The sequence below is a fragment of the Azolla caroliniana genome, unplaced genomic scaffold (assembly GCF_043228905.1).
Source record: "Azolla caroliniana isolate FFs.n. ecotype wild unplaced genomic scaffold, voAzoCaro1.0.p SCAF_16, whole genome shotgun sequence".
Taxonomy (NCBI): Eukaryota; Viridiplantae; Streptophyta; class Polypodiopsida; order Salviniales; family Salviniaceae; genus Azolla; species Azolla caroliniana.
The window spans coordinates 6494369-6521792 of record NW_028230451.1 but is presented as its reverse complement, the minus strand read 5'-3'; the positions used below and the strand labels follow the sequence as shown (position 1 = coordinate 6521792).

Sequence of the window (27424 nt, the reverse complement as noted above, 5' to 3'; positions counted from 1 at the left end):
CTAGCCTCTGCAGCACCCTCTCGTAGTCGTCAATGTGTGTCGCCACGAATTTCCGGCATCCGTCCAGTCCGATCATTTCGTCCTTTTCCTCCACCGGACATCCCTTGATCGGGATGTCGTCCAAGAATGGCATGGTGATGTCCGGGATACAATCCCTCAGCACCTTGTTCATCGCATTCACCATGTGGGCCACCGAGTTCATCCCTCCTTGTGGCAGGGTACACATCTGCACTAGGCCGAGAGGAGTCCACATCGTCGTAATGTCTCTGCTCTCCACGGCTAGTTGGAACTAATCGTACCCCGAGGGGAAATCGAGGAGTATCTCTGTCCGAAAGGACAGAGAATTAATGCGATGTGAACGGGTGAACGGCCTCCCTCCTTGAGCTATAAAGGAGAGGGAGACGGGGGGAGAAGGGCATCGCGCGCTAGAGGGGACGAAGTGTTGTCGGACTGGGACCGAGCTCTTCTCCTCTACCGTTCTCCATAAGCTTTCTTTGTGCAGGTTCTCGAGAGGCTGATTCTGCTCCGTGGAACGCTCGTGTGCTTCCGGCAGAATCTCCATCTTGCTCCCCTGTGTGCGTGGGTGATCAGGCGTCGACACCCGTCTCGCCGACCTGATCGGCTGTAACCGTTCGAGTCATCTGCATACATATATTTATATACACGTTCTTATACTCTATCTCCGGCCCAACTTGTGTCGCTTGTGTTGATCGGGCTGTGTTCCCGCGCGCTTCTTTGTCTATCCGTGTGTGAGTGTGTCTCTCTCTCCCTCTCTCTCTTTTCCCCACCTATTCCTCGGTCCAAGACCCCAGTGGTCCCGCCCTGTTCTCCACGCACGCGCGTAACAACGCGACAACGTGGTCTTCCCGTATCTCATTCTCACCAAAGCATCCTGGATATAGAATTTGCAGATGACACATCGGTCTACCTGCAAGGGGACTTGGAAAACCTCCAAAAGCTAGAAAGTGGGTTAGCCGTATTTTGCAAGAGATCTAATGCCATGATCAATTGGCACAAATCCCCTTTCACAATCAAAAGTCGTACTTGCCAAATTTGTGGTGCAAGGACTCCAAGTAGGAAATGATTGTTCAAAAATGCTACTACGGTTACGTTTCGCTTACTTTAGGCCACGAAAAGGGGTCAATTGGGCCCCCCAAACGGGATGGATTCTAAACATGGATCTCAAACCTAGTTTCTCCCGCCAATTGGAGGATAGATTCAGTGCATCCATGTGGAAGGCATGGTGTGACATTAGATGAGGGCTCAAGTGTGATCAACTGAGTTCCGAACCTGCCTGGCTCAGTCAACGTATCCTATGGAACCCATGTACCAAGGATGAATCTAATCAACTACTGGGATCACGTAAGGGGTTGTTATGGGGATACATTGCAGAAGGTCTAGGAAAAAGTATAGAATGTTGGTGACAATTTATGTCACTACCACTACAAGATCAAGCCAATATATTCCATGGAATCAGGGGCGGATGGACTATGAGATCGAAAATCATTAATGCTCTACTGACTGGGGAAACTACTACTCTAAGGACGACAATGGAGAAACGGATAGGCCACGAGGAGGAGGGATCTCTGATCCCAAGAGGTAGGGGAACACCAGACAGGATCGAAGGCTCTGAATTGCGAGACACTGAGACACCAACACAGAATAACGCAATTCGAGTACTCGGGTATACTGGTCATAAATGGATTGTAGATCAGGATCCGATCAAAGTACAACCCGATTAGCACATATGTACTCATGAAAACACATGGCTACGTAAGGTCAGTTGGAACCCTTTGCAATGGACATAGCGTGATCCTTATGCGGGGCAAGGAAGCAATCGCATCCCTTTCTTCCAATTCACAACTAGATTGGGTAGCTACATTCTAGCTGCTCAAAATGCCCAAGAACCGGCTGTTGTGAAGGTCTGGAGAACATTTCAAGTTCCTCCCACAATTATCACCAAGTTTTGGCAGAAAATCTAGAAACAACAACACGTGAGGTGAATTACCACGTTCCAATGGCTATTAATACATAAGTCCCTACCGGTGGGAGCATGGCAACGTGGGGACCTTAGCTCTCCTAATTGTGTAGTGTGCCCAAGTGCAATAGAATCAATACGACACGCTCTGTGGGACTGCCTAGCGTCTCATCAAATATGGCGGGGGGTTGGCCGCTTGTTGCAATTATGCCAGGTGCAAGGCTCAATCAAGTGGGGAAATATATGTTGGCTATCATGGCTGACCCCATTTGGCAGATACGAGCATCAAGAGGGGAGGACTTTGGTGATAAAAGCACAAGAGGTTTTTTTCGCCACCAGCGGCAATGTCCACTCAAGTCCTCTTAATGACGAATCTCAAGTTGTGTTGGAATAGGTCAACCCAATAACTCTTTGGATTTTATGGAAACAATAGTGTAGATGGGTCTTCTCCAACCAAACCGCACATTCAACATGGTTATTGTAAGAGATATGGTGTGAAATTGTAGCCACTCTAAAGAGCCAATATGATGGCCTCAAGGGCGGCTCCAATGGAGTTGAAAGACAATGAAATAGCCTTCATCCAACAATGGTTGTCCTCTCCCTTTCTTGTGTCAGTGGGCATCCACATAAGATGGAACTATCGCGTCCCTATAGGGATTTGTACATAATTGTCTCATTTGTAAAAACTTATAATTAATTGAAGGAGTTTTTTTTGGATATATATATATATATATATATATCTTAGTATTCATACTTTTTCATTATATACATAATGGAACAAAAGACTTTACGGTATCTATGTATTATTGGAAGTGATCATGATTGATGACATATCAATCATAAGAAAACACAAGTTGTTTGGTCATCCTTTTATTCTCATGTAATAATGATCCTAGAAGTTAGACAATGCTTAGAGTGTCGATTCCATTAGAATTCACGTTTAATATGTTACAATGTTACTATAAGATAGTGGTACATTGTTGTGTTACTTTTGTCAACAAAATGATAGTGCAAGTTAATATCTTCTGATGTTACTATAAGCTAGTGCTACATTGTTACATTACTTTTGTTGACAAAATGATAGTGCATTTTGTTCGCTAGGGTTTTGTTCCAACCCCTATCTCTATGTTGTGTTTTGATCGATCAAACAATATTTCATAAAGATCAGATGTTCACATTGTTATACATGATGGTAACGATCCCATGTGTCCATGTGATACATGATGCCAATAAAGATTCCTAAGTCTCGTTTGGGTTTTTGCTGATCAAACAAAAGTTTGGTTGTTTCAAATTATAGCCTTTTTTTGTGTATACAAAATAACACGTTAAATATAAATATGCCACACGCACAAATTATGCAGCCCAAATTGAGTATATTTGAGGCAATTGAGATTAGTTAAATGGATTACTTTTGAAAGATCTAAGAAAATAATGAGGCACAAACATTAAGCTATCATTAGGGAGCATCAAAGGCCTAAGTCGAGACTCCACAAGCACGATAGAACATAAGACATGAGATGTCTCATAAAGCTTAGCATGCATCAACATGAACAATTTTACCTTTAGTGTCCCTATTTATTGTATGTTAATTTTCATTTATCAAGAAAGCATACAACACATTGGTTGGGTCTCATTGGCCACATTCCTCTCTTTATAGAGAAAGTAACACACATCTCCTTCTACAAACAATCTCAATAGTATCTAGTCACAATAACTTGTATCATTAAAAGTTGGTATGACCACCCTTCCTAAAAGGCACCATTTGTATTTTTCATTGCCCATTTGATCAATATTTAGTTAGTTGGCACTTTGATTTGGCAACTGAAGATAATATTATCAATAACATATAGTTAGGAATGTGATATGATGCTTTCACATACATTCAAACATAGGCTTTTGACCAATATACAATAAAGAGTTAAATATTAGGAACATGAGTGATACTCCCATAGAAAAGTTACAACAATAAATATGTGATTTAAAGTAACCTTCTTTGGTATCAAAATCATTTTTAGCACACTTATAGTGCCATAGGTTGGTCAAGGAATTGATGCGTCAAAACTACTCAATATGAAAATATCTCATTGGGTCATTGGAAAATGTTTATTCTCTTTGAGGACATAAGTTTCAATGTAGGCCATAACACCTTTGAGCACCATAGTCTGATGCCTCCAGCTATAATGTGAGATTATTATTGTTAGTATTCTCAAGGAACACCATGGTTTCATGCCACTAAGATAAGTGTTTAAGTAAACATATTTTTTAGCACCAATGATGGAGTTGTAGTTGCGCTTACGGGTTGGGCGCCTAAACAATTAGGCGGTAATGGTAGTATCTCATTAGTATAGAAATGTTTTTTGGCAAAGATGACCTTAACGATGCTTTGTTCAACATTATGTATAGAAAAAATATTCACTAGGTAAAGTTGTCGGTCTTTAAAGCTAAAAGTACAACGTTATCTAGTGAAAAATATTGTATTTTTAGAACTAAATATTTCTTGGCATCATTTAGATAATATTGTTAGTTTAAGTCACCATGATTCTAACTCGCATGTTTCTAGTAGGAACTGTTTCATTCTTGTGTTTTCATGATGTTTTTATGAGCAGCTCAAAATGAATTCTGAAAGACAATGCATGATCCTTATATTAATCATCGCCATGAGTTTATTTAGGCTACAAAAATACTCCCATTCAAGATTGAAACTCAAGCTTAAATATGTGAAAGTTGAAAACAATTTGTAATTTCTTCTAATGATGTCCACATGTTACATTGCATCAGGAAAACAATGTCATTGTGTCGACTATTATGGTGTGAAACCTAAATTTCTAGATAAAATGAAAGTCTAATAACTAGGATGTTGGAATTGGTTGCAATGTTTTATAGAAACATTATGTACCAAGGTTGTATTACTTGCGTAGAACTAATCAAGGATCTATCTCACAATGCAAAGATCTCTCGTAAAGAAGTGTTATGTAGCAGGGTTGGACACGAGAGAGAGAGAGAGAGAGAGAATTAGAATTAGAATTTTTATCGTCCATAAAGAGGCCAATTTTTTACCTTAGTTATGGGACCAGACTATACATGTGTTCTTGATATGTGTCCCCTTCCTAAAAAGGGGTATTCATACATTGAAAAACAATGTCTCCATGCATGAATAAGGCATGCTCATATGAGCTCAACCTTATAGGCGGTGTCTTAAGTATGCCACTTATATGTCATCATATCTTTAACCAATAGCAATGTCGAGCATGTGAAGAGCAAGTGACATTTATCCTCTACTATACCTTCATTGAATACTTTACATGCCCTCAAATTTGTTACATTTTGATACCATGATGCAACTTCAATGCCTAACTTGTGAGATCCGGTGCGAAGTAGTGTGAGGGCTCTACGAGCATTACTACTCATATTGGTAATGTGATAATGTTGGACATGATCAATAGGCATTCTTGCCTTATATTGAGACCAACATTCAGGGTTGACATTTACAATGTAATATTCTAGCTTTGTCCTCTTAGCATCTTCCAATTTCATCCTTAATGATTCCGCCAACCTTTCCTCAATCATTACATAATGCATATTCTTAACTTTTGTAATGTATCTATATACCCTTTGGAGTGCCAATATCTCTATGGGCCGAACACATGTTTCCAAGAGCATAACCTGGTAACTCCTAATTGTCTCCTTAAAAACATCTTTTGACATTTCTCAATCTCATTCCATGCATTAAGAGAGATGGTGCCACCCCATACTTCTACTCCATAAAGCAATACTTGAGTTACCATGTCATTGAACAACATTAGTTTTACTTCCCATCCACAAGTATCGCTTTGGTTGCATTGGTTCTCCAAAAGGTAATACAATCTCCAACTGGCTTGAAGCCTAGATTCAATGCATGTACTCCATTTATTTTTGGTGGGTACATCAATACTAAGATATTTAAAGCTTTGAACAAATTGTATATGTTCACCTCTATTATGTGAGCATAGGGTAATGATAGGGTTGGATGGTTTGCACTGCCATCATTTTTGTTTTCTCCACAATCACTACTAGTCCACTATTATGGCAAAGTTCTTCTAATACCCCAAGTAAATGTTGTATACTATCAACATCATATGAGAAGAGTACCACATCATCTGCATATAAAAGCAATAAGATAACACATTGCATCAATTTGGGGGCATTCAATCCTTCTTCTCTTCTCAACCTTTTTCGCCACTTCTTCTAATTTATCAATACATAAGCCAAAGAGTGTGGGTGATAGTGGACATCCTTGCTTGACCCCCATGTTACTTAAAAAGTTCTTTGAGAATCCACTATCCATTTTTAATTGGCATTTAACTTGTTCATATAGGCATGCAACAACAACTCGGTACTCTAATGGCATGTCAATCTCTAGCATTCTATTCCAAAGCTCAATTCGTGGTACCGTATCAAAAGCTTTCTTGAAATCAACAAAACAACAATAAAGTGTTTTTTCTTGTACTCAACTCTCTTCCATGATTACTCTCAATGTGACCAAATGGTCCACGATGGAGTGTTTTGGTCTAAATCCTGCTTGCCCAAGTGCTCTTTTGCTTGTACTTTCAACCCATGTGCTTATCTTTTACTCCATAGTAGTGCTTTATAATTTAGCAATAGTTGAGCTCACATTATTGTACGATAATTTGATACTTTTCTTAACTCCAGCTTTAAAGATTGGTTTAATCCAATTCATAAGCCAATCATTTGGAAAACCTTGTTTTATAACTTGCTTTATAATTGTCATTATACAATCACAAGTATGTGCCTTGTCCATTTTAAAAGCTCACTTGAAACATAGGTTACATCTACTGCTTTCCTGCTCTCCATCTTCATTATTCCCTAATTGACATCATCAATATCGATACATGTATTGCATGGTGTTTCAATGTTCTCAACCATAGGAGCCACACCTTCATGCATATATAGCCTTTGTACATATTCTAGCATGTCTTCATTTGTAAAGTAACCTTTCACATCTTCTTTCTTACCCTTGAGTTGTCCCCATGCCAATTTTGGTTTGAGCTTAAACAAGTTTTGCTTTTTCATCTCTTACATTTGGAAATATCTTCTTTTCTTTACAAGCATACATTTCACTTTGCATTTGCATCACTATCTCTTGCAATGAGATATACATAACTGTTATCTTTTCCATTGACAAAGTATGCATTTGATTGTTTGGGCTTTCAATCACATTATCATTGACTTTTACTCCTCTTGGCATATTTAGACTAATAAAATGATAGAATCTCCCTTTGAATTGACTTAGGGAGAGACAAAGAGAGCCCATATGGATGTAGCTTAGCTGGTAAGGTTACCCAATGAGACCAAGAGGTTATGGGTTCAACTCCTACATTCCACAATGGCATATACATGTCAACATCGGTGGAGTGTTTGTTTTGTCTATTGGTGATTCAACATGTCCCACTACTCGTGTATTGGGGATAGGTCTTAGTTGTGGCATCATTGTAGGGTTATAAATACTAATATAATTGTGGGGATGATAGAATGTGAAAGTACATTTTACACAATTAGAATGACATACAAATGTTACACAATATAGTAGAATTAGTTTTCAACTCAACTAACTAACTCAATCACAATACTACTTTTTGCAAGCCCTACTTTTACTCCTTATCTAGTGAGGGTTGGAGGTTTGAAGATTTCATGCTAGTCAAACCAACTAGCCTTTTCCTTTGTTTGTCCTATTCACAACAACCACTCATCGAAAGGTCACACATGGTTGAGTTCTACCTACATACTTATATGTAGGAACCATATCTACACATGGTTTGTATAGGCCGTTCACACTCTAATTATGTGAAGACATTGTATTGTATCTTCCACTTGCTAAAGGTGGCATGCATGTAGGTTCTTGAGATTCCATTGTCATGTGAATGTTCGTGCTTGCATGTGTGGAACCTCTAGGGTTTTGGTCAAGAGATTGATGAGTTGGACAAGAATTTGGTTGAAGAAATGAAATACAAAAGATTAGGGTGAGGAGTGTAGCATATGCATACTTGAGAGATTTGAGCTCATGACTTTTATGCACGAAAAATATAGAACTACAACAAGAAACGGAATAAAGGAATTTGTTCTCATACTAGGGTTTCCCATCCTACCAAGGCTAAGCATGCATTACCACTTGGTGTAAATGGTATTGGATAAAGCCTTCATAAGTACAGAATGGTGCAATTTCAATGACAAAATAAACTGATTCTTTTCTATGGAATCTCAAATAAAATATCAAACTTTTTCATATCATTCTACCCGCAAATCGGAAAACATACCCCAATGTCCTAATGTATAATTCTTATTGTGAGTTTGAAAATCCAATTATTATTGCTTTGCTTGTTCCAAGGTACACACCTTGTTACTACTTCCATTTGACAAGTATACCACTTGCCAATGCTCTTTGTTGGAGTTTGAAAGGAATTTATTTTACAATTGCAACCACAAACACGATGTTGAGTGTGATGTACACCATAGCATACATCAAGCTTCTAACCATTGATAGGTACAAAATTTTCCACATTTCTTCCAATTTAAATTTGAAATCTAGGAGTTCATGCTTTTTTAATCTCATATAAGTTGGCTGTGGCCTACTAATATGTTTTAACACATCCATATTGAACCAATTGAGCACTTTGGTGACTTATTCACCTCGAGATAGGTGGATCTATTGACTCATCAGCTTCATATAATAGGATGAGCAAGTTGATTGAATACAGCACCAAGATTTGGTTCATCCATTCCAAGTCCTTTATACCAAACTATTTTCTCAACTATTACTATAGATCCTAAATACCATCCTTGGACTTCTCCAATGTTAGACCACTATCAATTACCTATTTTAGGCCATATAGACTCTTCTTTAACCAACATACTATTTCATCATTGCCTAGTTCTATGCATTGAAAACCTAGTGGAGGATGAACATCCTTACTTATCGTGTACTTAGTGTATATTAGGGTAATTTGCAAGAAATATGAGAACTTGTCTGGCGGGCATGATAATTGAAGTGTCATTCTCAAATGTCATCCAAGAAGGGTGAGCATGAAAGCTTCTCATTAGCATTCTTGAGTGGCATCAGGTTGTATCTTTGTCATTTCTAACATACATGGCTGCTTGTTTAAGGTATATGCTCAAATGTGGTTGTTTATAATATTCAATGCCCTTCTCATACTCAAACCTTTTCATACATTTGATATCAATACATAAAGTCCCTTTATTGAATTGTAATATCCCTTCACCAAGTGAGAATCTGTGTATGTGATCCAAAATACCATGTGAAAGTAGTTGCATATAGTCAATCGCACTATTGACATTGTCTTGTCTACATGTGAAACCATTAAAGTTAGACCATATTGATACATTATTTGCAATAAGGATTCATAATGTCTTCCATGTATACCTTCTTAAACTCCATCATCCATCTCAAATTCCAAGATGTGATCCTTCTCCTTCCCCATTAGTCAAATTGTCTACAAGAGAGGAGTATGAGGTCGAAAGGATACTCAACTCTCACCTCCTTTGTCAACAACTTCAATTCCTTGTGCTATGGAAAGGGTGCCCTAACTTAGAAGCAACATGGGAGTCAACCAAGAGTTTAAAGAATGTACTTGATATAGTCCACAATTTTCATCAACGATATCCACAAGTTTGTTAATCCTGGGCTGGACAAGCCACTAACACAGGGTGTCCTTCCGGAACACTTCACCAAAGGGGTGGTACAGTAAGGAATGGGAAGACCGTCACAGAACCAATCCTCTCTGATTGTTATCCAGATCGATTAGTTACACGTGTAAGATCAACATCATTAAGCATAGAACAGAAGTGACAGGATAAACAAGATATGAAAATAACTGCACTTCTCTATTAATTATCCATCTCTAGTTACATCATATCTGAATCCTTTTATAGGTATCCGGTTGTGTTACAAACCGGTGTCGTGAAGAATTTCGGCCAGATGTGGAAACCGAGAAATATTGGCTACATCGGCGGGGTGCACCATGTGCACTCACCCTCGTGTAATTGTGTGAATAATAGGAGTTAAGTTTGGGCAAAGAATCCCATGTAAATCGGGATTTATCCCACATTGTAACGCATCCCTCTCCTTGTTCTATAAAAGGAAGGGATGGTCCCTTGTAGAAGGGTTGCCCATTTTGTATTAGTAGGGTATATCGTTAGACGGAGAGACGTTCTCTCTTTCTCTCTCTCTCTCTTGTTCTAGGGTTTTTCTTTCTCTTGCTCTCCTCTGCTTCTTCTTCCTCCTCCTTCTGTGCGTCGAGCCTTGGCATCTAGCGTTCCAGTTTTCTGCCCTGTACTCTGTGCAAGACCCCGCTCGGTGCGACAAGCCCGAGAGCTCCCCGACCGGCGGCTTGGCAGTAGACAACGGTTGTATCCCATGCGACCTAGGTCCGGTTTGAAGTCGGTGTTGAATCTCGTTGTCTTGTAAATACATATACATTTGGTTGTGCATATTCGGGTCTCTGTTGGTGTGCGTGTGTGTGTCTTAGTGTTTCTTTCTTGCTTATGTACATGTTCGTGCGAGAGTCAATGTTGCGTGCCTGCTCTCTCTCTCTCTCTCTCTCCCTTCGGTTGCTTCCGGTGTGCTCCTGGGGTGCCCCGGAAAGGGTGAAGCACGACTTCCTATGCTCCATCACTCCCTAGTTCAGGACCCCCGTGGTCCCGCCTTTCTCCACGCACGCGTGATACTTCGCGACATATTTGGTGAACCTGACGTGAAAGGCGGCGAGGGAGGATGGAGTCGGAAGACGACAACCTCGCGGTGATGGTGGCCGAAGTGGTGTTGGAGTCGGCGCGAGTGGTGATGAGGCGAGAAGCAACGCAACAAGCGGTTGAGCGAGTGGTCGAAAGAGTCGGTCGTTTCAACGGGGACAAAGTCCCATCTTACTTGGAAGCCTACAACGCGGAGATGGAGGAGCGAGACGTGGACGAAGCGTTGAGGCTTGAGTTCTTCTGTCAGGTTGTCGCCGTCCGTATGCACGCGGAAGTGAAGGAGCTCCAAGAAGCTCATAGTTCGTGGGAGGCCTTTGAAGAGGCGCTCCGATAGGCGTATGGAGGACGGCGGAAGAGTCGGGGATGGCACGACTTCGACCAGTGGGTAGCATCGGCAAAGACCCACCAGGGTGCAACGAAGGCGTTCCAAGAGTTCGAGCGACGGCTTGCTCGGCTCCCGGAGCGGGAACAAGGTTTGGTGGGGGTAGACAAAGTCCTATTGTTCGTGAGGTCGATCGACCGAGTGGAACGGGAGGCCATCGGGATTGAGCTCGAAGACGATGACGGAGCGAATGGGCTTACGGAGGACTGGTCAAAGGTTGGAAGGGTGTGCCAACGGCTAGACAACGAGCGAGTCAAGAAGGCTAAGAGGAAGGGGCGCGACGGCGTGCCATCACAGCGGGAAGAGGCCGAACGGCAAAGAGAGTCGGCAAGGGTCGGCATTGGGGCCAGGATTGCGGAGGCGTACGCAGCTCTCGAGGCGATGCTCGAGGAAGAGGAAAGATTGAGGCCACAAGCCAAGACTGAGGAGACGGACTTGCCCCGCGCGATGGCGAAAGATCGGTACGACAGTACCATGGGAGAGGGTGCGGAACAAAACGCCCTCTCGACTTGCAGAGATAGAATGGCCAAGGACGAGGCCGAGATACCGATTTCGGAATCGGATAGGTTGGACCAGCGGTTTTGGGCGTGTCAACCCGAAACCCCGGATATCGGAGAAGCAAGCCCAAGCGGGGCTTGCGCGATCGGTAAGGAGACGACCGCCGACCACGAAGAGCCGGTGGCTACGAACAAGGGCGTAAACCGGAAGGGCAATTCTTTGAGCCTTCCCACTCTTGCTCCCAAGACAATGGCAGTCGGGCCCGAGTGCCCACGTGAGTCCCAAGCGGAGGAAGATGGTGGCGAGAGACCAAGAATCACCGGCGAGACGATACGGGGAAGGAGCGGACGAAAGCCCCCGGACCCGATTCCGGAGAACTCGGCATTCGGGCCCATATGCCCATGTAAGACCGAGGAGATGGATGGTGGTACTGAGGAGTCCTGGCACGATGCCAGCGAAGATGGATGGGAGATGGCCAGCGAAAAGGGCGACAAAGAGACCAAGGAACGGCCCAACCATGGACCGAACCACGCGATGCTCCGATACGGGTGGAGCGTAATCCGGTCGTGGATTGTTCGATCGGGGCCGGATTCGGCATAAAGGTGCCGATACGGGAGAGGGTGCGGGACGAGCCACCCTCTTTTACATGGGGAGAAAGACCGATCGGGCGAAGGTCGGGAATAGAAGGAGGGTGATCAGAGGTTTGGAACGAGTCTAGCAAGGTCGGCATCCGAGCCGAAACTCCGGACATTGGAGAATCAAGCTCAGGCGGGGCTTGATTGATCACAGAGCGGATGCTATCCACCGACACCACTAAAAGGGGCGGTGGCCCGGACGAGTCACCGAAAGATGTTGAGAAATCAGTTACGCCACATCCTATCCAGAGACTTCGGTTGTTCGGCCGACGGGGCAACGTAAGACCGACAGAGATGGAAGATCGAGGCAGGAACGCAGCAAGGAGAGCAACAACGAGTTCGGGAGAAGTACGGGGATGAAGAGGAAAACGAAGACCGGTCCCATGAAATCTTCAAACCAATCCGGCTGTCTGCCCGAGTGCCGGCGTGAGTCCTATAGGAGAGGTCGGTGGCGACAGGAGAACGGGACCCGGCAATCCAGAGAATGACGAATGGACCCGGACAAGAACCGGGCGGAGCGGACTCCCGGATAACCATTCCGGGAGGGAGGAAGAGAGCACGCCTACGAAGAGGCCGAGAACACGATACGTCGGTACCACGGGAGAGGGTGTGGAGCGAGCCACCCTCTCGGCTTGCAAAGGAAGGAAGACCCTGGAGAAGGGTCAAAGATACGACGAGCCCGAGGAGGATCCTTCACACCGGATCCGGAGACTCCGGCGGTCGGCCCGAGAGCCGGCGTGAGACCTAGAGTGACGTTCAGTGGCGGCGAGGGGACGAAGGCAAAGAACTGTGGGCGGGCAAACCGACGTCCCACGAAGATCCTCACACCGAGCCGACGTGAGTCCTATAGGAAAGGACGGTGGCGGCAGGTGAACGTGTTCGGACGACGAAAAGCGGAGAAGGAAGGTATCAAGCCGGCGAAGTGGCTACTAACCGAATCGGACCTACCGGCAAGGTCACGAGCATAAGGAAGTCTGGTCCTACGGGATCCCCACACCAGACCGGAGACTCCGGCTGTTCGGCCAACGTGGCAACGTAAGACCGAGGGAGAAGGAAGGTGGTGGCGGGAAACTGGGCCCGACTACGCGGAAGACACGAGGAGAATCCGGGAGGGACTCAAACAAAGACACCCTGAATTTCGGCATGCAACAAAACGAAGACCGGTCCTATGGGATCTTCACACCGGTTCCGGAGACTCCGGCTGTTCGGCCAACGTGGCAACGTAATACCAAGGGAGAAGGAAGGTGGCAGCAAGGAACGGGACCCGGCAACACGAGATAGTGGATCGGGAGTCGGTAAGACGGGGGAGGACGAAGTGTGAAACCCTTACCGGCTGGTTACGGTAGCGGAAGGAGCCAGTAGGGCAAACACGGGGAGGTGTGTCGGGCCGAAAAGGCACACCTGGGACGGAACAAGAGTCTCACAAGTGGCCATCGTGGGCCGGATCGAAGCGTGACTACGGGACGATGTTCGGCACGGGCGATGCCGAACAAAGGAAGCGGAAGACGGCGCAAGGGAGGTGCCGGGAACGAGGTGACAGGTGCATAGTGGACTGCACAGGGTCAGAGTCAAGGGATGACAAGGGAGTCCGGAGGAGGATCCTCCACACCCGCTTCGTAGATCTCGGCCAGACAGTCAAAGTAACGAAGACTGACACGGCAAGCCCAGGATAACAAGCTGGTGGGGGCGAGGGGGCGACGGCAAGCGGAAGACTCAGGACCTGTTGCTGCAGCGCAAGACAGAAAGAGCCAAGCAGGCTACCACTGGGGGGTTCCTCGGGTGCGGAGGACACCGCTATGCGGATGAGTGGCGATCCACGATCTGGCAGGGAAAAGGGTCGACAAGGAGTGAAACGAACCAGAGTACGGCACAGGCAGTGCCAAAAAACGGACGAGGGTATGCGGCACACGGAGGTGCCGAAGCGGAAAGGCGAGCACGAAGATGGGTTGCGCGGTTCAGAGGTAGCGTGTAGAAGGCCAGAGAAGGATCCTCCACACCGTTCTGGAGACCATGGCGGTTCGAGCCGACATGGCGACGTAAGACCATGGAGAAGGAAGGTGGCGGCAAGAGGACGAAGGCAACGCGAAACAACATGGGACGGCAATTAGGACAACACGAATGGTCAACGGAGGCCAAGCGGGCCACTACAGGCGTTCCTCAACCAAAGGACATTGGGCATACGGCGGGGAGCGGGGCGTGCATACGGCCGAACAAGGGCCAGCGGAAGTACGCGTACTATGGAGATCGCGGTGAAGGACCCATCGATGGGTCGAACGAGCCTACGGGGAGGTAAGCACGAAGGAAGAACCGAAGCCGACGGTTCAAACTGGCAGCGAGCCGGGATGCGGATTACGGAAGACCGATTTCTCACCGGCCGAAATCTCTCACCCTTCACCGGATTTGGCACGTACCAATGGACGTGCAGTTAGGTGGGGGTGGATGTCGTGAAGAATTTCGGCCAGAGGCGGAAACCGAGAAATATTGGCTACATCGGCGGGGTGCACCATGTGCACTCACCCTCGTGTAATTGTGTGAATAATAGGTGTTAAGTCGGGGCAAAGAATCCCATGTAAATCGGGATTTATCCCACATTGTAACGCATTCCTCTCCTTGTTCTATAAAAGGAAGGGATGGTCCCTTGTAGAAGGGTTGCCCATTTTGTATTAATAGGGTATACCGTTAGACGGAGAGACGTTCTCTCTTTCTCTCTCTCTCTCTTGTTCTAGGGTTTTTCTTTCTCTTGCTCTCCTCTGCTTCTTCTTCCTCCTCCTTCTGTGCTTCGAGCCTTGGCATCTAGCGTTCCAGTTTTCTGCCCTGTACTTTGTGCAAGACCCCGCTCGGCGCAACAAGCCCGAGAGCTCCCCGACCGGCGGCTTGGCAGTAGACAACGGTTGTATCCCATGCGACCTAGGTCCGGTTTGAAGTCGGTGTTGAATCTCGTTGTCTTGTAAATACATATACATTTGGCTGTACATATTCGGGTCTCTGTTGGTGTGTGTGTGTGTGTCTTAGTGTTTCTTTCTTGCTTATGTACATGTTCGTGCAAGAGTCAATGTTGCGTGCCTGCTCTCTCTCTCTCTCCCCCTTCGGTTGCTTCCGGTGTGCTCTTGGGGTGCCCCGGAAAGGGTGAAGCACGACTTCCTACGCTCCGTCACTCCCTAGTCCAGGACCCCCGTGGTCCCGCCTTTCTCCACGCACGCGCGATACTTCGCGACACCGGTGTCGACCGGCAACCGGCTACGAACCGATCCGGATCCGGATCGGCATACTGATTCCGGGTCCGTTCGTCCGATCTTATAATTATGATAATTAATTCTAATTACAACTCCCTTAATCCCAAAACCGGCTCCCCTTTCCTACTTTGGCCTAACCGACCAACATTCATGAGCACTATATGTGCATGCATGCTTCAAAAGTTTCTAGAAGTTTCCAAATATTTCTAGAATGCCTCCTCCAAACTTGTTTAGAGCTATATTTGTTTGTTTGGTATATTTGTCATCACGAACCCTTTTTGGGCATTGGCGAATTAAGATGGAGTCACCACAATAGGGGAATAGGTTACTTTCTCATCGACATCGACATTGTGCATCAGTAAGAGGCTTGAATCTAGCTCAATCAATCTCCATTGAGATGTGGGTATCGATCACCTTGGAAGATGGTGAGTTTGATGAGGCAAGTCTAACATTAGTGATGCATATCATTGGAAAGATCAAGGCCCTTATGTCACACGCTCTTCTTGGAGAAGTTCTTAAAGGCAATCATGGTCACAACATTTGTGACAAGAATGTGGGCTCTAGAAAGTTTAACAAACGATTCTTGATTTCACTTCAGATACCCTCACAAAAGTGGTTTCACAAATCTTAACCATACCATTGATATATGCAAATTGTTGAACCTTAGAAGCATAACCATTTGAGCCACATTCTAAAGATAAATGCCTCTTTATGTCACATACACATAAAAAAACATAAGAAATATTTTAAGGAGACGAGGAGACAACTTCGTATATTAAACATCTAAACAACTAATTGGTAATTATGCTTGTACTTGTGACCTCACAACAATAAACCTAACGTAACCTACAAATATGATCTACTCTGCCATTCCCAAGTAATTTTCTCTATAGGTAATACGTGCAATTTGTGTGGTTGTCTATGTACACACGCATGCGTATATATACACATCCATGTTGTATAGATGTGATTATCTTAATAGCAAAATTGCATTCCAAGATTTGCACATTTTCCACTTGCCTCATGGTATGTGACGATGAAGTTGCACCAAATCCTACCCTTCACGGAATTGCCAAAGAAAGGGTTGCACACTGCCCATATACATACAATAACTCGTCTTAATGCTGGAAGTTGTTTCAATGCCCAAAAATAACCCCTCGTTATTCGATCCAAGAAGCATAGAGGAGGGTTTCTTAAGCACAAGCCCGCGCCCTATTTTATAGGAACGCGCTATATCAAGTGTCTTGTTGAAGGCTAATTAATAAGCGGAGGGGCGTAGAGGAAAACCAAGTGTGAGATGGAAGTAGGAGAGAGGTTGTCGATACTATGTCAGGTGAGAAAATGGGAGGTGGGCAGAGGAGGAGATGGATGGGATGACTAACCAGGGAGGGGGGATATACTATTATGTGCATGTGTATTTGATGCTTTTTCCGCTACGTGGATTTAGGGTGATATATGGAGAGGAGATATTGGCAGGGTTTCGTCACCCATTCGCCCGCCCTCTTGTAACACATCCAATGTGTTGAGATCACGAAACCACAACACACCGCCTCAATGGATTGAGGTGAGGGCCTTTCTCGACGGGTAGAGAAATGCCCATTGTAACACATCTGTTTTGTTGATAGGTTCCATGATCGGAACCACAACACACCACCTCGACAAATTGAGGTGAGAGTCATCTCACGGGTAGAGACGGCCCCATGAGTCATGGGCTTCTAAGTCTTCTTGACAAATGGAGAAGACACCCATGACTCACAAGATGGAGGATAGTTTTTTTTTTAAAAAGACACCCATGACTCACAAGATGGGACAATCAATTCAAATGAGATAATGGGACAAATTGGTTTGGAGGTTGGACAAAGGATGGTTGGGTGGTACGTTCAGCGGGTCCCAATTCGGAGATCCACCCTAATCACAAAATTTCGGTGTTGTTACACCGCCCACCCCCTGAAGACAACCAAACCGATGCTTGGATCGGATTGCCCATACGCCAGCCAGCCCACCCCTTGCGGACAACCAAACCGGTGCTTGTATTGGATCACCCATCTGCCCCGCCTGCCCCCCCCCCCCCCCCCCCCCTGCGGACAACCAAACTGATACAATATCAGACCGAACGGACGTCGATACTGATGCTTGTACCGGATCGCCCATCTGCTTGCCTACCCAACCCCCCTGCAACAAACAACCAAACTGATGCTTGTATCAGATCGCCTGCCTGCCGACCCGCCGCGGACAACCAAATCGATGGCAGTATCGGACCGGATGGACGTCTGCATACTACCGAAAACTATAAACTTAGCCCTCCATGCTATAAGAATAGCCATAGCTCTGCTTTTTTTGGGGGGGGGGTGTTATAGCCATAGCTAATGCTTTTTTGGTGTGCCCCCTTTCAAGCCTCCCATTACTGTGTGCTCTGTTCTGCTCTGCTCTGTTTTTGGAAACTACAACTTTTAGGTTCCCAGATGTAGAAGACGACGACTGAAAGCTGAAAGGGGTTTCGTGAAATTTGAGGTGTGTGGGGGATTATGGATAGATTTGAATCTCTGAGATTTTCCTCAGATTTCCTCTGCAAATTGCAATTAGTGTGCGCTACAAGAGGCCTACATATGCGTGTACAGTATGTAGATGTATGTGTATAGGTACTAAGGTATTCATTCCATCGCACACAGATCGTGCTGAATAACCCTAACCCTAACCCTAACCCTAGGGAGAACACACAGTAGGCCTGCAGTAGAAGTATACATATTATATGTATGTATGTAGAGGAGAGAGATCTGCACTATTAATCGTAATCTTAAAACCCTAAAACCTAATCATCAGCCGTAGAAAACAAAACCTCTGCTCCGATTTCCGATTTCCGAAGACCCTAAACCCCTGATACCCTAAAACCCCAAAACCCTGAAAGTCCCAAGATTTCTAAAACCTTAATTCCTCAAGTCCCCATGGCACCCCTAGACCCGCATTCCTATGCAGACTCAACACACCCTCTCACTAACCTAATCGAGCTTGCCCTCTTCTTAGATTTTGACTCAAAGTCCATCCATGGCTCTGCGACCCTTCATCTCTCCCGTCCATTCAGTGGGGATTTCTTCCTTGACACAAGGTCTCTCCATATCTCTGTTATCTATGGAAAATCCTCTGACATCATTCTTCCTTTCAAGCTCTCTGAGCCAGACGCAATCAAAGGCACACTGTTAACAGTTTCCTTGACTAACCAGTCGTCTTTTACAGTTATTTTCCGTACAGATAGTGGTGGCTCCGCATTGCAATGGCTAGATCCTGCCCAGACAGCAGGTGGGAAGCTACCTTATGTATTCACACAGTGCCAGGCCATTCATGCAAGGTCAATCTTCCCATGCCAAGACACGCCGGCTGCCCGAATCCGCTACACGGCCAAAGTGAATGTCCCGAGCGAAATGTCTGTTGTAATGTCCGCCGCCCATATGGGCCGGGCATCCGATCAATTCGCAGGCACCATGGCATCTGTGGGTGCCTCCTCCGATCAATCAACAGGTCATGAATTATCATCATCAGTGATGACCACATTCGGATCTTCCATGGGTGCCTGCAATGAGAACCTCTGGTTTGCCGAGGGTCGTGTTGTGGAGCTCTTCCAGATGGAGCAGTGCATCCCGCCTTACCTCTTCGCCATGGCTGCCGGAGACATCACCTTTGCTGACCTTAGCCCCCGCTCCCGCATTTACGCCGAGCCACCCGTCTTGGCTGCCGCAGCCCATGAGTTCTCTGATACTGAGGCCATGATGCTCCAAGGTGAGACTCTCTTTGGCCCTTACGAATGGGAAAGATTGGATCTTGTGGTGATGCCACCAAGCTTCCCTTATGGCGGTATGGAGAATCCAAGGATGGTTTTCTTGACCCCGACTGTCATCGTCGGCGATAAGAGTGGTGTCCAAGTCGTAGCGCATGAACTTGCCCATAGTTGGACCGGGAACCTTATCACCAATGCAACGAATGATGACTTCTGGCTTAATGAGGTACTAAAGTATGTGTAGATTTGTCGTATCTATTCCTTGGATTTTCGGATTCTAGCTTTAAAGCAATTTCGTCATTATTTGACTACCTGATACCATTTCCAAAGGCCTTGCATATGTCATTTGGCAATGGCAAATTCAATGTATTGAGCTCCTTAATGAGTTGCAAAGGCCAGAAATTGACATATTAGTATGTGGATTATCATATGGGTGGATGTAGTGGGATAGCTACTATGATTTGGACATAGGCCTCTAGGAAGTACATGATATAAGTATATGAACCTAATGTTAAAGAAGGCATTGAAAAGGTTTAGGAGTTCATGAACGATCAGATGGTCAGACACCCATCAACTCTTTGTTTGCTCTTGTGGTCATGATATGTAGTCCTATTGCAATTTGGGTGTGCAGGGTTTTACGACTTATGCTGAGCGGAGGATTGTAGAAGCATTAGAGGGTAAAGAGAGAGCGAATCTACACCTTGGGCTTGGATGGAGTGGGCTGAAAGAAGAGATGGAAAGGTTCAAAGACCGTCCTGAGTTCACAAAGCTAAAGACAAACCAAGAAGGTGTGGATCCTGATGAAATCTACTCTCAAGTACCGTATGAGAAAGGATGCCAATTCCTTATCCGGCTTGAAAATGAGGTTAACTCAACTTGCTTGTACTTCATCAATGTTTAAATCTTACAATTTATCCATAATAACTGTGAAATTGCTATGCTTAAAAGCTTACTGTATATGCATTTGTATGAGTTCAAACAATGTGTTTTGTCATACTGTAGCTTATGCTATATCCTTGTGATACCATGTGAAATCACATACTTTTTGTTATGCTTTAAAAGCATATGTTATATGACTCAGATACCATGTAAAATTGGATGCTTTTATGTAGTTTGGGCGAGCAGCATTTGACGATTTCTTGAAGACATATATATCCACATTTCGATTCACATCCATAAGCACAGAGACATTTTTAGTGTTTTTGAAAAGTTACTTCAGTGGCATTGAAGAGAAGATCGATTTAGACATGTGGGTCTATCAGCCAGGGATCCCTCCTGATGCCAAAGAGCCCAAATCTGCTATCCTTGATAAGGTCCTAACCTTAGCAAGTGGATTTAGTTCAGGCCAACGTATTAGTGAGGCTGAAAATGCCTCATGGGAAGCTCTTGAATGGCAAATTTACTTGGAAAATTTGCCCAAAAAGCTCCAAGCAGAAGAGGTAATAAATCTCCAAGCATTATGTGAATCAATGCATTAAATCCAATCCAATAACTTTTATCCTCAGGGTATAGCCTAAACCTTTAAGCTTACATGAATTGAATTATCAAATCATATGCAACATATTTTTGTGCCATTAGTCTAAAAAACTGAACATGAAACTTTATGTAAGCTAAACCATTAAAAATCCCTAACAATAAACTTTATGTGAATTGAAGCTTCAAACCTTTATTCCTGAGCTTTTAAACATAGACCTTAAAATTGGAACCCTAAACTAAATGCAAGTATTGAACCAGTAAATAATATGCTGAATTTTGGGTTGTCTTCTTTTATCACAAGATTGCTGAGCTTGATGAGAAGTTCCACTTCTCAAAGAATGATAATTGGGAGATCAAGATTGCGTTCTTGACAATTGCGGCGTTCTCAGGCTACAAGCCATGCTTTTCAAGCATAGAAGTTGCTCTACATGAGGTTGGGAGGATGAAATATTTGCGGCCTCTATACTCAGGGTTGCTTCAAAGCTCACCCGAAGCAAAAGAGCTTGCCAAAAGGGCTTTTGTTGAAGCCAAAGACAAGTACCATCCCATTGCTCAATCTGTGGTTAAAGGCTTAATGCAAAAGTTTGATCATTAAAGGGAGAATCTCTTCTCCCTATTACTACTTTGTAATGGACATGCTTTACCCATTTAATCATCTAATTGTAGATCATCATCCCTCCACCAAAGTTGATGGACAAATTTTGGGTTGACTTTAATTTCTTCACTACTATCTAGAATTCATTAAGGTTTTTCACAAATTTTCACACTTCTTTGTAATTAAGTTAATGTAGCTAACCTGGCCTGTATTGGGCAGCTAATGAAACAAACCATAATTGTGGGCAAGTAGGCTAGAGTCAAGTGGTGTTTGTTATATTTAGGTAGTTCATCTAAGCTTATAGGTAATCAAACATCTTATAAATGTGGGTACCTAACTCAAGTGAACTGTCTTATGTCTTTACCTATCCTATACTTCAAGCTATTTTTGTAGATGAGTGAACAAGACAAACTTATGGGTAAGTTTGCAATCGTTAGTTAATGAAGCAAGATCTGATTATTGCTAATTAGGATAGTGCCAATGTTATTGCTGCTATATCTAGTTAATTTACTTTGTTATATGGACATTCTTTTGATACCTCAACAAGCAAGGTGCCTTTGTAAAGGAGTATTAGAATTAGAATTTTTATCGTCCATAAAGAGGCCAGTTTTGACCTATGGGATAGAGTATGCATGTGTTCTTGATATGTGTCTCCTTCCTAAGAAATCTCTATGTGTGAATAAAGCGTACACATGAGCTCAACCTTCTAGGTAGTGTCTTAAGTATGGCACTTAAGTTATCACTCCCACTTAGTATGTCAGCATATCTTGAATGAATTGCACTATATGTCGAGAATATAGTGATAGTGATGCAGATGTAACCCAACTCTCCCAATGTGATGACAAGCTTTTTTTTTATGAGCTACATTGGCTATAGTTCATTGACAATTAGCAAAGCTTTCGCATGACAATTTAAGAAGGTTGGGAGGAAATAGTTCTTGTAATCCAAAAGCTCATTCAAAATTAAATACAATCAAAGCTAAAAGGACTTGAAAGAAATATATTTCACCGTTTAGGGTCAAGAGGATCATTGATATCATCAAGAAAGTTTATGCATCAATTAAAGCAAAGTTAGAAAGAAATACAAAGAGTGAATGTTAAACGACTGAAATGCCCATTGGCAGTTACATATAGCAGTTGTAGTATGAATTTTGTAATACGAAGCTTGAATCTTCAAGGAGGAGCCAACGATGTAAATGTTTTGCTAGTTTCTCGGAGATATAAATGATCATGAATCATATCAGCCATGTATTTTCATTGACTTTCTTTAAAAGGGGAACAAGTTACAAGTAGTTTAACTGCACAAGTTTAAGCAAATCCATTTGTGAAGTTAATGACTAAGAAAGACTTTTCGAGTCCATTGGTGGATTCATCATGTCACTCGAATTGCATGCCACCATTACTTAGTCCTACACCAAACCTACAACAAGTGATAGTGATGCTCTATGTTCAAATTCAAGGCTAAAGCTTTCAGACATCTTGGATCCATTTGAGTGAAGTCCAAGGTGAAATTTTGGACATTTACTATGGATATTTATCTTTTTGAGTAGTTCTCACAATTGACGTTCAATGACGAGGAAGACACTTCTATAATTAAATATTAAACTATTGTTTTATAATATTTTGAACAGTTGATTATTAAATTAGTTGGAAGTAATTTAATTTGTAACTATATACCCAATCAATCACCCACCAACAAAATCAATTATTAGAGTTAATTACTAATAATTAGCTATTGGTTATTGATCCTTATTACTTGATTGATAACTATATGCCAAAACATTAAAATAGAAATGTATTCATCCCATAACTAATTCATTTCATTTATTGGCAAAATCAACATAATGATGGATTAAGGAATAAGTTATGTCAATCACATTATATCTAATGTTAACATCAATGAACCACATTCATCATCGTATTAATTAGAATGGTGGAGAACCCCATTAATGGTGAGTTTTCTCATGTAATGTTACCCATATGACATCCCAATGTAATCAAACACTCTGTGATTCTTCGTGCAATGTATCTTTCAACAAAAGTCAACGATGGTCTAATATCATCATTGCACTGGAATTGCAGAACTCTTATCCAATCTAAATTTACTCAAATCCTTGTTTGCTCGAGTATCACTTTTAGCTAACATGATGATGGTTGCACTCTTATCATGGGACAAGTGCATGTTATCATTCATGATTCTAATCATGTTTTGTAATAATATTACATATTTTGAAAGACCCTTATCCATGCCATATGAGACGATAGTTCCTATCCCAAACAATGAATCTTCATCTAAACGGTTGAGCTTCTTATTTATGGCCCCCACCACCACCCCCCTACCCAAATAAGAAAGAAGCATCAATATAATTGACAATCACACATAATACATTCATCAAACCATGCAACCATGTGGTGTTTCAAATAGAAGATCCAATTGATGTGCTTTCCTTCCGTGGCCGAGCTAACATGATAACCTACATCGAAAGAAACTACAATGTAGTGTGTCATCCTCAATAATGCATATGATCAGAGACGAGACTCAATGTTGAGTAGTGCTATTATTGGAGATGTCTTTGGCAAAAGGTCTGACAACACCAAATCCTACACAACTGCTAGAACTTAAAAACCATATCAAGACTACTCCTCCATATCAACATTAACCATTTACATGACTAAAAACTATAATCCAAAACTAGTAGCCCTTCAACTTTTTGGACATTCTTCAAGAGCAAATGGTGGTCCGGGGGGTGCTCGAGAAATCACAAGAGGAATACCGGGATTGTGTTTAAAAGAGAGAGAGTGCGCAAATCGGACGAAAAACCTCCTAAGGGCCATCTTGCTAAGATTTGGTCATATGCCCATTAACTACACATTTGCCATTTTACTGAATAAAACAGAGCATTGAGAAGAAGAAGAAGAAGAAGAAGAGAAGGCACTAGTAACCATGTCTGCCATTAGCTGATCCTGAACAGAGGTATTAAAAAAAACAAAAAGGGCAAAAGGAGAGGGACCCAATTCCTTCTTCTCACAGATAGTGCCACCATAGCCATGTTTTCTTTCTTCTCGGCCCTTGTGCTCGCTGAAGCTCTAGTTACACTTCCTTTGATTCTAGATCTGCCTCCTCTAACCCAGCTTTCCATGAAAGCTGTGACTGTCTTGAAGAAGAGCGGATCGCCAGGATTTGTGCTAGTAAGGTCTTTCTCTTTCGTTGCTATAACTTCCCTTTTGACAAGGATTCTTGGTATCTATAAGATACAGAGGAGGATATGGAAACTCGGTTCACCCACATCAGCAGATCATTTCATTCTCAGAACTTACCTTTTGGATGCTTTTCTTATGGGTATGTTTTACTTACTTACATGCATACAGGCATACGTGCATGCATTCATACATACATGCACATTCATATAAAGACATTCATGCTTTGAATGTTGATGGGATAAGCAAGTCTCTTAAGATTCTTGACCTTTAAGAGAGAAGCAGTCTCGTTATCATTTGCATTGGAACTTGAAAAGTACAAAGAGTCAGATTGTATGATCATTCTTGAAGGTCAAACATGGCCTTTGATACCAAATATGATGATAAGTAACTCTCAAGCCTTAAGAGTTCTACTAATGAATGTGGCAATTGGGAACCCACAATAATGCTGGTCAACACAGACTTAGCATTAGCTGGCAAACTTGGGAGAACCATGAGTTCATTTGTTCAAAATACCAATGTGGCGCCCACTCTAGGGAAGACAAATTGGTACATCATCTAACAAAGAGGGTATGTGAATATATTGTAGCTTATGATGGCAGAGTATCTTGCTAGTGAAACATTCTTCTCCTGTTCAAAAAATATTGTCTTTCACTCTTTTCTGATGTTTTTCCTGTAAAGAATCAAACAGAATTGTTAGTCTTCGCCCCTGCAAAATGATGTTCTAAGAGGTGATTTACTTGCACATTCATTAGGAATAATTGGAATGAGATATCTGAACCGCGGAAGCTCTGTCTTTTAGCTGGCAAAATAGTGTGCATATTTTGGTTGTGTTTTTCTTCAAGAGTCCTTACTAGTGGTACTTAAAAAAACGATGCACCTCTAAATCAGTCAATGTTTTTGAATGGTGAAGGTTTTGGTCATTAGAATATCAAAAAAAGGGTTTTTGATCAAGTGGTTCAAAGATCGAATCATGAACTTTCAAGAGTTTCTGATCCTGTAATGTCTTGAAGAAGATTGGGACTTTTCTCATGAAATGCACCTTGCTGATGATAACTGCTTGTGGTGACATGCAAATAGATGTGTGTAATAGTGTATGTAAGCCTCAGGGAGGTAATCTGTACATAATTATGTAAGTATATAGCTGTTCGTTCAACAGAAAGGATCTGTACCTTTTCTACTGTTTTTACATACACTATGGATTGAACAGAGTATTCACAGATTGAATTGATAAAGGGTGTATAATGGTGTTGGTTCAGTCCGAATGGAATGACAGGACGTTATGTCCTACACCATATTTCCTCTAAAATCATGTGTGGGGTTGATAAGACAAGTCAAATAATATTTATCAATCAGAGAAATGTAATAAAACTCTTCTACATTTTAATCTCTAGACGGAATTGCACTCTTGCATAGGACTAGGGAAGCCCAATATGGAATGAAGAAAGTTTCTTTTAGTTATTGATCATGTGGTTTTCATGGATGGCGCAGGGTCTTCTTTGTTCCTAATCTTGGTAATAAGATCCTTACATAATCAATTTATTGAGATTTCCACTTTGAAGACTGAACTTGAGACACTCAAAACACATGCAAAACATTTGGAAGCTCAATATCTAGACCTCAAAACAGAGCAGCAGGATGTTATAGAAAGAGAACATGTGAATGCACAAAAGGAGATCCTGTCTTTAAAAGATATTGTTGCGAAATTAAGGGAACGAATGGAAAATCTACTGCTTGATTCAGTGGAGAAAGATAAAGCAATAAAGAGCGCAGAAGTGAATGCAATAGCTCTCAGGAGACAGACGGAAGGGTTATCGTCAGAATACCATCGATTACTTGATGATAACGAAAATCTTCGAGACCAATTGGCCTCATTTGATCGCAAGGCATCATATTCTGGGATAAAGAAGCATGCATGACTGTGTGTGCCATATCTAGAGAAAGTGTATACAATTAATGTTTGTGACAAACTTGGGGCTGCATTTAGCACAGTGACAGAAGTCACCCTTGCAAATGGCATGATGATTCTTTTTGTTTAATCGTCCAAATCTTGATAAGAAAGAGGGAGAACACTACAATCTATGAAATAAGACTGATGATGAACATATTTGGGTCAAGTAGCCCTGGGAACTTCTTGTTCCTCTGCAATTTCTCTTGCCATACATCATCAATGTTTTCTTTTCCTGTTGAACTCCGTAGAAACGAAGGGCATGAATTCCTTAACCCATATTGAAGTTCTTCTCAAGAGGTTGGATTTAGTGCCATTTTTTCCTTGACCTCCAAACCAAACAGTAATGAGTTCTATACAGTTCTCATTTCAGTCTACTCTCAATTTACCATGCTTCACTGGTATCATGTAATGTAAGTTTTGTTGATAACCTGCACTGAATATATTTCTTGTAAGTTCGTGTCATCGAACAAAAATAATTATTTATCAGTTTCTAATGCATGTGGCCTGTTGGATTGTCTTAATGTCGGTCAATTCCAAACATCATGTGTTGAAACCCTGTAGCTGTACAACTGCACACTTGGATTACACTAGACACAATTTGAAGTGGAAACCAGAAATGTGAGTTAATAGACGATGTGTTTCACCATGATGACAATTAACAGGAAAAAAGAAAAAAAAAAGGTACTTACGTTGGTACATTTAGGTAGTAAAAAGATCTGACGCATTTTGGAAAAATGAAAAATATAATATTTTCCACCTTTTCACTACTATAAAAGCTAACAGTATGGACACTCGCCCAAGTTTTCATTGACTTAGGAATTAAAATATGGTTGATGCTGCTTCCAATGTAAAAAGAAAGGCATTATAGAGTATCAACTTCATGTTTCTTTCAATGTGTTTGACGATCATAGAGTATCAACTAAACGTTTCGTGCCTACCATTCAGTC

General features: G+C 42.7%; 2 protein-coding genes and 1 long non-coding RNA gene across 3 annotated transcripts; 2 read left to right on the top strand and 1 right to left on the bottom strand.

Moving 5' to 3' along the window:
• Window positions 1-6341: 6341 nt before the first annotated feature.
• Window positions 6342-6586, bottom strand: LOC147853847 (uncharacterized). The gene is made up of 2 exons (XR_015531204.1): window positions 6498-6586; window positions 6342-6457 (listed from the first exon to the last, which is right to left on the bottom strand). It is a non-coding gene; the product is annotated as an uncharacterized LOC147853847 (long non-coding RNA).
• An 11793-nt stretch (window positions 6587-18379) lies between these two features.
• LOC147853846 (leucine aminopeptidase-like) lies at window positions 18380-21458 on the top strand. The gene is made up of 4 exons (XM_087332268.1): window positions 18380-19484; window positions 19890-20123; window positions 20371-20697; window positions 21036-21458. The coding sequence occupies exons 1-4, from the start codon at window positions 18432-18434 to the stop codon at window positions 21327-21329; spliced, it is 1908 nt and encodes a 635-aa protein (XP_087188394.1). The 5' UTR covers window positions 18380-18431; the 3' UTR covers window positions 21330-21458.
• A 2759-nt stretch (window positions 21459-24217) lies between these two features.
• On the top strand, window positions 24218-26960 carry LOC147853845 (uncharacterized). The gene is made up of 2 exons (XM_087332539.1): window positions 24218-24668; window positions 26018-26960. Exons 1-2 carry the CDS (start codon window positions 24377-24379, stop codon window positions 26443-26445), a joined length of 720 nt encoding a protein of 239 aa, XP_087188665.1. The 5' UTR covers window positions 24218-24376; the 3' UTR covers window positions 26446-26960.
• The last annotated feature ends 464 nt before the right edge of the window (window positions 26961-27424 follow it).